We start from the raw sequence: 10,962 nt of genomic DNA, 5'->3' as shown, positions 1-10,962 counted from the left end.
ATGCCGAGGTTCAAAGCACCCCAGTTAATGGCCTGGCCTGAGAGCCCACAGTTCCTCCTGTAGAGGCAGAAGAGATCCAGGAAAGAGTTTGCAGCTGCATAGTTTGTCTGGGTGGCATTGCCCAGAAAGGAAGCAACAGAGGAGTAGCACACAAAGTAGTCAAGCTCCTGGTCTCTGGTAGCCCAGTGTAGATTTAGGGTCCCTGCTACTTTTGGGCTCAGCACTTTGTGGAAGTCAGCCAGCTTCAGCACTTCAAGGTGGCCGTCGTGTAAAGCAACAGCACTTTGGAACACCCCTTTGATCGGACGCCCCATAAAGGTGGTGGCAATGGACTGGAAAGCTTTCTCAACATCACTGCTCGAGGTCACATCACACTGCACAGACACTACTTTGCTCCCTTTGTACTGCTGCTGCAAAGCCCTTAACTCTTCTCGCTTCTCACTGCTGGGAATTCTCCTGGACAGAATTGCAATACACCCTCCCCCGTTCTCAGCTATGAATTTCACTGTTTCAAAGCCAAGTCCAGTGAGCCCCCCAGCTACTACATAAACAGCATTCTGCTTGAACAGCTGCTTCTGGGGCTCATACAATGGGATATCTGAAAGCACACTGATGTCCTTTTGCCTTCTCAGGACAGCAAGGGGGACAGAAGTGCAGGTGAAATAGGACATCACAGAATTTAGCCCTTCAAAGTTCTCAGTCTGCTGAAAAACAGAACCTGAGAGATTTCTAAACCATTTCATATCCATGGAACTGATCCAGGCATGTAGGGTCTTCTGCACTTCCTTTAGAGGTGCTTTCCGGAAAAGGCGGGCAATGGCAAGGATATGAAAGCTGACGTTTTCATGATCAATTTCACTGACATTCTGGATGCAATCTGACTGTTGACTGCCACACACGATCACCACATCTTTAAGAAAGGACATGTGGGCCAGGTCCTCCTGAGACAGTCTGTTGACTGGAGGAAGAATAACAAGGGCACTGCACAGGTTGATATACTGCAACACGTTAGGAGTGGGCTTTGCAAGGACTGTTCTCCAACCCGTCTCTTCTGCTGCTGCAGAAAGGACGTGGCACAGAACTGAGGATGGCTCTGTAGTAATAATACCCAATGTTCTGCCATGTTTTCCTTTGGGTAACTTCTGAGTGAAGATTTCCCATGCAATGATGAAGTATGACACACAAGGGACATTCTGGAGGAATGGGAATTTCCTTGCATTGAAACAAACTGTTCCTGGAATCTGAACTCTGGATGATGCAGCAGTGGGATAACATGAAACCACGTGATCTCCCACTTTCACTTTTTTCACATCACTGCCTGTTGCAGTGACTGTGCCACTGAAATCAAGAGCTAGAAGCCTGTGTTTGTCCCCTGCCTGGGAGTTCCAATACAGTGTATTACCAAAGTTGCAGCTAGAAACACTAATGGGAAAATAATCTTCTGAGTGCAAACAAATTTTATCCACTTGAATTTCTACACTTTGTTTGTCAAGCTGAGTTGCAGTGCCAGTGGATAATTCCCCAGACAAGTCTTTTGCTGTGTATGGATCAGAAGTGTGCAAAGTGAATGATTGTGATTTCTGGAGTGATCTTATGGGTTGGATATAATCTGCATCTACAAAAGGTGTGCGTCTGATTTCGGAAACGTAAATTCTTCCCTGGCTGATGCAGACTTCTGGATAGTCCCCACCTTTGTACTTGATAAGAACATCTGCTAACACTGAGATGTCCAGGGAAGTGGAGGAGCTGAGGTCAATCAACTGAAATGTGATTTCTGGAAATTCAACAATACAGGCTCTGGTCATGCCATACAATGCAAACCCACAGTTAATGTGGTCCACATATCTCTCTGTTGTTCTGTAGGTGATCACTCTGACGGAGCAGCAAGTCCTCTTCTCTCTTAGTGCCACCACTACCTGGCGATAGGCTTCGCAGCACTTTGCCAACTGATCTACTGCTTTCCTTGGGGAATCTTCATTTAACCTTTGAATTCCCCACAGGAAGAGAATTTCATCATAATCCTTAACCTCTTCTCTCATTTTGTTCTGTGCATCACCTTCCACGAGGCAATCCCAGCCTTCAAACATAACATATCTCGAAGCAGGATGCAAGTATTTTTTGAGCTGCTCAGCTATCCCAAATTTGTCTGCAAACACAAGGACTCTGGGCTTAAACCCCAGATGTCCAATTGTCTGTGAAAGAGAGACTTCTTTCCATTTGTTTTGAAACAGAAACTCATTGTCTCTGGAAGACGATTCCTTCATGAAAGTGATGGCAACGCGCTTGAGCTCAGCCAAAACAGAGCCGTGCTTGTCCACAAAGCACCCACAGACCTCAAGGCAGTTCCCCGTGGATTTGCTCATTCTCATGTATATCATCATTTCCTCCTGCAGTGGGCGGAGCACCACCAGGCTGCCTATCCCAGAAGGAAAACCTGCTCTGGAGTGGACTGTCCTTGAGGTCAGGACAGCGGTCATCTGCAGAAAGCAGTCGAGCAGCACTGGGTGGATACAGTAGCTGTACATGTCTCTGGCGGTCTCCTCATTCACCTTTATGCTTGTTATAGCTTCCTTTAGCTCCTGGCAATAATGCACATCACTGAGCTGCCTGAATATGGAGCCATACTGAAAGCCAACCTGAGACAGTGCTTCATAAAGTTCCTCTCTGCTAATCACTGACTTGCATCTTCGATAGATGGCTTGGCAAGAGATGCTGCTTTCTTCCACCACACCTTCAAGGCCCTTGGCCACTTGGCCAGCAGCATAAACTGCGTTGGAGGAAGAGAGAACCTCAAAGGTTGTCATGGCTTTTTGTGGACTCAGCTTGATACTCAGCACTTGGGAATTCTGTGCAAGAACACACGGTGCAGAAAAACTGATACTCAGCTGGCAAGTGCTCAGAGGCACTTTGGGTTCTGAGCTGCTCATCACAGAGGCCAGACCAAGCTCCACATAGAAAGCACCAGGGACTAAGGCCACTCCGTTGTTCTTGTGCTCATATAAGTACGGTGTCGTTTCCTGGGACACCAGGCAGCCAAACTCCAAGTTGTCACTGTTTATACTGTAAATCAAAGAATGACTGGCGCTGACACCTCTTCGGCTTGCTTGTTGATGGGTATCCAGACAGTTCATGAGTTTTTGGCGATCAAATCGATATCGTGGAATGGCCACAGGAACACTTTGATACCCGTCATAAAAGTGCTGCCAGTTGGGATTAAATCCCAGTTCAAACAGATTTCCTACCAGGGTGATGATATTCTGCATCTGTTTGCAAAGAGGACAAGACCTTTGTGCCTTTCCCTAGCGTTTCTTTTATGCTTCGCTGCAGTGCTCGGTGAGGACTTATTTCCACAAACACCACGTTTTCCCTGCCTCTGGCTGCAGTTTGGATGGCTCGTGTGAAAGCAACAGGCTCACGAGTATGCTGCGCCCAGAATTTGCCCTGAGAAAAGTCATTTTCAGATGCAGCTGCCCCAGTCAGTGTTGAAATCACTTCTATTTCCCCCTTCTGCTTTTCTAAAGGCTCTATCTGCTCCTCCAGCTCCCTGAGTATCATATCCATGCTGGGACTGTGGTACGCAGCTGGAACATTTAAAACATGAAGAAAGATGTTTCTCTGTCTGATTACTTCTTTATTCCTAAAACATGATTTTTTAGGCTGATTCCACACACTAGCTAGACATACATAACCACGTTGAAAAGATCTGCAACACTTTGTGTCTGTTTTCACAGCCCACAGTCACTTTCTGGACTTACTGCCCGGCTCCAGACAGGCCAGCAGGAGCCAGAAACTCGCTAAGCTCCCACAAGCCTCATGAAAACAACATCCTGCTAGAGAAGAGATACCCTCTGAATGTCCCTGCTCAGGGGGAGACTACATCATGAGGACATACCTTTTATTAGACACCAGAGAATGCTCTTTGAACACTCCACAGTCACAAGGAAAGCTTTAGCTGGCACTGGTGCCATCTTAGACATCAGTGGACAGCACAACATCCTCATAGACAAACTCAGGAAGTGTGGACTGGATGAGAGGACAGAGAGGTGGATTGAGAACTGTCTGAATGGCAGGTGCCAGAGGTGATAATCAGTGGCACAGGGTGTAGCTGGAGGCCTGTCACTAGTGGGGTCCCCAGGGCTCAGTACCAGGCTCAGCATTGTTTAAGTTACTCATCAAGGCTTGGATGAAGGGGCAGAGCCTCCTCAGCAAGTTCACTGTCAACACAAAGCTGGCAGGAGTGGCCCATACCCCAGAGGGCTGCGTGGCCCTTCAGAGGGACCTCAACAGGTTGGAGAGATGGACAGAGAAGAACGGTCTGAAATTCAACAAGGGCAAGTGCAGGGTCCTGCACCAGGGGAGGAATAACCCCCTGCACCAGGACAGGTTGGGGGTCAACCTGCTGGAAAGCAGCTCTGTGGAGAAGGACCTGGGGGTCCTGGAGGACAGCAAGTTGTCCATGAGCCAGCAGTGGGGGTCCAAGAAGGCCGATGGGACCCTCAGCTGTATTAGGAAAAGCATTGCCAACAGTTGAGGGTGGTGATCCTGCCCCTCTACTCAGCCTTGGTGAGGCCACACCAGGAATGCTGTGTCCAGTTCTGGGCTCCTCAGTACAAGAAAGACATGGAGCTAATGGAGTGGGTCCAGAGGAGAGCTATGAAGATGATGAAGGAGCTGGAGCACCTCTCTTATGAGGAAAGACTGAGGGAGCTGGGCCTGTTCAGCCTTGAGAAGAGATGACTGAGAAGGGGCCTCATTAGTGTTTGTCAATATCTTAAGAGAAGGTGTCAAGAAGGTCGAACCAGGCCCTTGGTGGTGCCAAGCAACAGGACAAGAGGCAATGGGCTGAAACTGATGCACAGGAAGTTCGATCTGAAAATGAGGAAGAAATTCTTCACTGTTGAAGTGACCAAGCACAAGAACAGGTTGCTCAGAGAGGGATTGGATTCTCCCTCACTGGAGACAGAATGTGTCAAGAATCATCAGGACACAATACTGTACAACTTGATCTAAGACAACCCAGCTTGAGCAAGGAGTTTGGACCAGAAAATTCACTGTGGCCCCTTCCAACCTGACTGATTCTGTGGTAATCTCATGCTTTTTCTGTAGAGAAGAGAACAAAACAACACAACAAAGCCAAGAACAACCAGAATATTATGATAACTTTTAAATGTGAGTTCCTTTCCCTATGTTAGGGAAAGTTGATAAATTCTAAAGAAATGCTTCATTAATCTTAAACTTGAATTGGAAAAACTTCTCTGGAATAGTCATTATTAGAGCTGAAGACACAAAATTCAGACAAGCAACCAGTCTTACTTCAGGCTGCTTCACAAGCAATCTTACCTTTTTCAGTGGTTTGAGGAAAACAACACCACAGCCTTCTCCCCTTCCATAGCCATCTGCTTTTTTGGAGAAGGGTTTGCTTATGCCCTCTGGAGAGATCATTTTGGCTTTAGTGAGAGATACAAAGGTGCGGGGGTGCATGATGCAGTTCACCCCACCACAGATTGCTGCCTCACAGTCTCCTGGAGTCAAACAGAAACATATGCATGTTGAGATGGCCCTGGTGATAGACAGAAACAGTAGGAATTCTGATTTCATCATCCAGCACCTCTTCAGTCCCATTACCTGATTTAATGGCTCGCAAGGCGTAGTGCAGAGCAAAAAGAAAAGATGAACACGCAGTGTCGACAGTCAGAGATGGTCCCGTCAGATTAAATGTGAAAGAGACCCTGTTGGCAGCAATGCTCATTGCTGTTCCAGTACCATCATAATGATTTATTTCATTCACAGCTCTGCTGGCCATGACTTCATAGTCTCGATTCATGAGACCTAGAAAACATCAGATATATGATGGGTCAAGTTGTTGTATTGGGTCAAGTTAACCCAAGCCAACAATAGGCATGCACAGCTCAAAACCTGGTGGTGTGGTTTGATTTTCAGTGTTAAGATGAAACCATATGGCATCAGGGCTCCTGTCATGAAGCTTTGCTCCAACACAAGTCAAAGGGAGAAGTTGCAGCAATTTCCCCTGGACCAACTTACACACACATACCTAACACTGGAAATTCCTACCTGCCCAAGAAATGACAGGAAATTCCTACCTGTCCAGGAAATGCCCTTTCTGATGGCTCAGCTCACTGTATGATGCAGCTACGATCTCTGGAGTCTGTTTAGATATCACTTTGAGACTGAGATACACTTTTGAGACTCAGGTTGTTTTAGTTTAGCTATAAGAACATTTAAGATGAACAAGTTACAAAGAGGGTAGTTTGGACATAAATGTACAAGATGTTAACCTCAGTTCCTCAGATGTACCGAGTTAAAGGTCACGAAACTACACCTAATATTTTGTATTCCTTACTTTTTTCACACTTGCAAGCAGTAGGAAATAGTAAGAAGAGCAGGGCCTGTGAGACCAGTTGTGTCCTATTTCTGGGAATGCAATGTTTGAAATATGGTGGATCCCAAGTCCATGAGCATGTGTGGAAATTGCAGTAGCTCTATTCAGAGAGCAAGGTATAGTGCCCTCAATGGAAGAAGAGCATCTCTCAGACTAAAATAATCTAAAACATTTCCCCTATAGGTGCATCAAGCAAACTCCCCCAGAAAACTCCTTTTCAAAGAGACACAGATTACACCAGCAATAATGTGCTGATACTCTACTATTGTCCTTTAAATATCTTTCAACAGCATCTGGTATCATCTTGTCCATAACTTTTTGGGTACTGGCAAAGGCAGTTGGACAAGTACACCTTGGTACCATTGTAATGTCCACAGCAGGATTTCTGCTGCTTTAAAAGGATATTAATCCCCAGAACACCTCAACCAAAATTATACTGGAAAACAGCATATTGGAGGGAAATTGTAGGCCTGTGTAGAAGCCCAGAAGATAAGGAGCTAATGTGTATGTGTCAAACACTGATTCCCGGATAGCCAGGGAGCCAACCAAGGCAATAACCAAGAATTGGTCAGCAATAACCAAGAATTGTTAAAAAAACCAAAATGAGACGGGACCATGAGGAGGTAGGGCAGCATTTCTCTGGGATAAACATCCTTGTTCTGCTCCACAGAGACACAGAATCACAGAATCAACTACGTTGGAAAAGACCACTGATGTCATTGAGTCCACCCTCTGCACAAATAACACATTGTTGACTAGATAATGGCATGCAGTGCTACATCCAATCTTTCCTCAAACACTTCCAGGGATGGTAACTCCATCAGCTCTCTGGGCAGCTGATTGCTATATCAAATCACCCCTTATGTGAAGAATTTCTCCATAATGTCCACTCTAAACCTCGTCTGGCACAGTCTGAGGCCATATCCTCTCACCCTGTCTCCAGTTGCCTGTGAAAGAGGTTCATCCCCACATCACTACACCCTCCTTTCAAGCAGTTGTAGAGAGCAATAAAATCACCCCTGAGCCTCCTCTTCTCAGGCTATACACCCCCAGCTCCCTCAGCTGTTCCTCACAGGATTTGTGCTCCACACCCTTCCCCAGCTCTGATGCCTTTCTCTGGACTTACTCCAGCACCTCAATCTCCTTCCTGAATTGAGGGGCCCAGAAGTGGACACAGGACTCAACCATGTGGCCTCACCAGTGCCATACACAGCTGGAAGAATCACTGCCCTGCTCCTGTGGTGACACTATGGCTGACACAGGCCAGGATGCCACTGGCCTTCTTGGCCACCTGGGCACACACACTGGCTCATGTTCAGCTGCTGACCACCAGCACCACCAGGTCCTTTTCTGCTGGGCACTTTCAGACCACTCTACCCCCATCAACAAACAATGGGCAGCACCAGGACAGAGGCAGGAATGAAATATTGACTCAAGGTCCGTCCGGGGAGGATCAAGACCACCCAAGAACGAAAACGTGGGGTGGGAGGGCACTGAGACACCCAAGAACCCCAAATCCTCTGATGCATTTCCAAAAAGTTCTGAAAGAAGGAACTGGACATGATAATTTGCATAGAAAGAGAGCAACCTATCTTCAGGGCACGGAAGCATCTCTTTAAAAACGTACCCCCAACAAATCTGGGGGGTCCTCCAAGACCCTGGACATCTCATTTCTCCCAGACCAACACTGGAAGAATGACTGGTGATCTCCTTTTCTCTCTTTTTCTCTCTTTTTCTCTCTCTTTTTTTCTCTCTCATTTTCTCTCTCTCTTTTTCTCTCTTTTCCCCACTTTCATTCTCTCTTTTTCTCTCTTTCTTTCCCTCTTTCTCTCTCCGCTTCTTTAATTCATCTCTTCCCTTGTCTTTTCCTTCCACCCCACCTCTTTCTCCACATCCCACTGCCATATGCTGATGTAGCAGGTCAGGGACTAACATTCCAATTTCCATGCCAAGTGTGTAATTTACTGTTAAAACTTTGTGATTTTTTGCAGACCCAAGCAATTACTCATCTTGGGTGTTCCCTTCCCCTTAAGGGTGGAACATCACAGCCTTGCTTGGGAGTATCTTTCCTAAGAAGGCTTGGGTTGCAGATGCAGTTTCCTTCTTCCCTTCAGTGCCTGAACACAGGAAGAAGAGCACCAAAAAGAGATACAGGAATTGTACCATGAACTTCTAGAGTAGCCCGGTAATTCTTACCAAAAGTAACCACTAGTGCCATAGCACAGTAGCCTTAGATCCCCAGTCTAGATCCAGTGCTAGATAACATATTGAAAGGTTATGAGGGATTGCTCCAATCTTTGTGAGCTTCAAACACACTTTCTTTGACATGAAATTTTCATCTTACCAATAAAAACACCTGTTTTGGAACCACTGATAGATTCCACAGGGACTCCTGCATCCTCCAGGGCTTTGTATGTGCACTCCATCAGTAATTTCTGTTGTGGATCCATGCGTTCTGCTTCCATATTATTAATCCCAAACAGGTGGTTGTCAAATGAATTAAACCTGAAATACACAGACCAGAATAAAATATGACAGATGTATATAAGATCCATTTACTTCTAGACTCACCGTAAACATCTTTTGCAACTTCATGAAAAGCTGAGCAGTAACTGGTGTTTAGGCCACAGATCCCATTTATGAAATTCAGAAGAAAATGTTTATAAGCCAAAGATGCTTCATTTTATCAATGCTTCTGCATTTCAGAGTTAAGAGCCCACTCCTCCCCATTTTTATTCTCATGGTTATCGCACTACTACCAACTGGATTCCTCAAACTATGAAATGTGCAGAATGAGACTCCCTCTGCAGTAATCTGGTCATAGCTTCAACAAGTTATAAACAAAATGAGAATCTCTTCTCACTGCAAAGAATTCCCCACAAAACCTTGCTTTCTAGGTTTGTTTTCTTGGGGTTTTTTTCAGATTATTTTCAGCAAATACAGACCAATATTCTTAATTTAAAACCAAAAAGCAGAGGATCAGCTCAGATCTGTTTTCAACAGATACCCATGCTTCTCTAACAATACATTCATAGCTACTTTGTGTATATTTATATTTGAAAGCATCTTCAAAATAGGCCCATGCTTACAAAAGACCAAATCCAACTTTAATCTTGTATCCCAAGATCAGATTTATATGGCCTTCTATCATTTCTTGATTTCAGAGCAGGATTCAATCTCTAACATGGGACTAAGCACTAAAATTCTGGATCCTATGGTTCAACCCTGCCAAGTATAAATTTCAGGAGACAATAAGATTTCTTCTGTGCATGTCAACTTCTCCTTTGAATGAAGCTCTACAGCCTGAGGATTTTAGGTGAATGTGGAATTCAAACAAAAGACACTTATTTTGACCTTACTGTAATTTGCTATTCTTCCCCCATCACAGCCCCTGAGCAGCTGTACCCATAGTCTAAGTACTACAAAAGTCAGTGGTGCAGCAGGGTAACAGACTCACTCATCCAGAAGAGCAGCTCGTGTTGTACATATTTTTCCTGGCTTGTTACCATCTGCATCATACCACTCCTTGGTATTAAACCTCTCAGGGGGGATTTCTACAGTGCAGTTTTTGCCTTCCTCCAGGACTTTCCAGAAATTGTCAATTCCATCTCCTGTTGTACAAAGTTTTAAAAACAGATTAAATTGTGTGCTCCCCCTCCCCACGCAGACTCAGAAATGCACATTCTCTCCCCATTTCGCTACCATCTCATTGCATCTACTCCACCTACTGTAATAAAGCAAGAAGCTTTCTTTTAGGAAAACCCAATCTGTTCATATTACAGGCATGGCTGAGAAGAATGTCCAACCCTTCATCTGCCCTGTTCCTATGGATGCAGAGTCCTGTAACACTACACAATCACCCAGCCAGTGAACACAGAGAAAGTTCAAGTCATCCCAGACCCATCCTGATCATTTGTATGAGTTTCATGTGCAGCTCAATGCCCTGCCCACAGCCAGCACTGCAGCTTCTTTTGTCTGTCTTTCTGTCAGCAGACAAATTTAAACTAATCCGTTTCCACCACAGCACCACCTTTCAAAAAGATCCCACAAGCAGCAAAGCAACAATCCAACTAAGGGACAAGCCAACAACTGTTGGTTTCCTCCATTTCAACATTAAGAAAAGTCTCTGCTTTTCAGTGTTCACTCACAGCCTGCTTTGCTTTTACCCCAAAGTTACCTCCAGGAAAGTTGCATCCTATTCCAACAATAGCAACTTCATCTGCAGTCTCAATCTCCATCTCCCGGGCTGCACAAGACAGAAGCACTATCAGTCCAGTCCAACATTTATGCATTTACCATTGAATAAATATTGGGTTAAAATGTGAACTTCCCACAAACAAACAAACTTGTTCAAAACTTACTTAATCTGGAATGATCTACTGCTGGTTGTGATGACAAATGACACTGCCCACAAGAGCTCTGTACTACATTCTTCCTCTTGTTTCTATTCCAGAGGGAATTCCCCACTTAATTCCCCAAACTCTCATGCACACATACTTCCTTTTTACTGTTTAACCTCTGCTAAGAAAAGGTGAATCTTTTCAACAAATTAATGGCAAAGA

General features: G+C 45.1%; 1 protein-coding gene across 1 annotated transcript in view; it reads right to left on the bottom strand.

The window, feature by feature from the left end:
• Positions 1–10,692, bottom strand: part of LOC102038458 (mycocerosic acid synthase-like polyketide synthase) — a 24,308-nt gene extending 13,616 nt beyond the window's left edge. Inside the window, 8 exon segments of the mRNA XM_014308158.2 lie at positions 5–3,252; positions 3,254–3,637; positions 5,069–5,100; positions 5,341–5,522; positions 5,626–5,829; positions 8,745–8,905; positions 9,858–10,011; positions 10,578–10,692. Coding sequence (XP_014163633.2) covers positions 5–3,252; positions 3,254–3,637; positions 5,069–5,100; positions 5,341–5,522; positions 5,626–5,829; positions 8,745–8,905; positions 9,858–10,011; positions 10,578–10,692 — 4,480 coding nt within the window.
• Positions 10,693–10,962: the final 270 nt, after the last annotated feature.

The sequence above is a fragment of the Geospiza fortis genome, unplaced genomic scaffold, assembly GCF_000277835.1.
Source record: "Geospiza fortis unplaced genomic scaffold, GeoFor_1.0 scaffold75, whole genome shotgun sequence".
NCBI classification, from domain to species: Eukaryota; Metazoa; Chordata; class Aves; order Passeriformes; family Thraupidae; genus Geospiza; species Geospiza fortis.
This window is presented reverse-complemented; position numbering and strand designations above follow the sequence as displayed.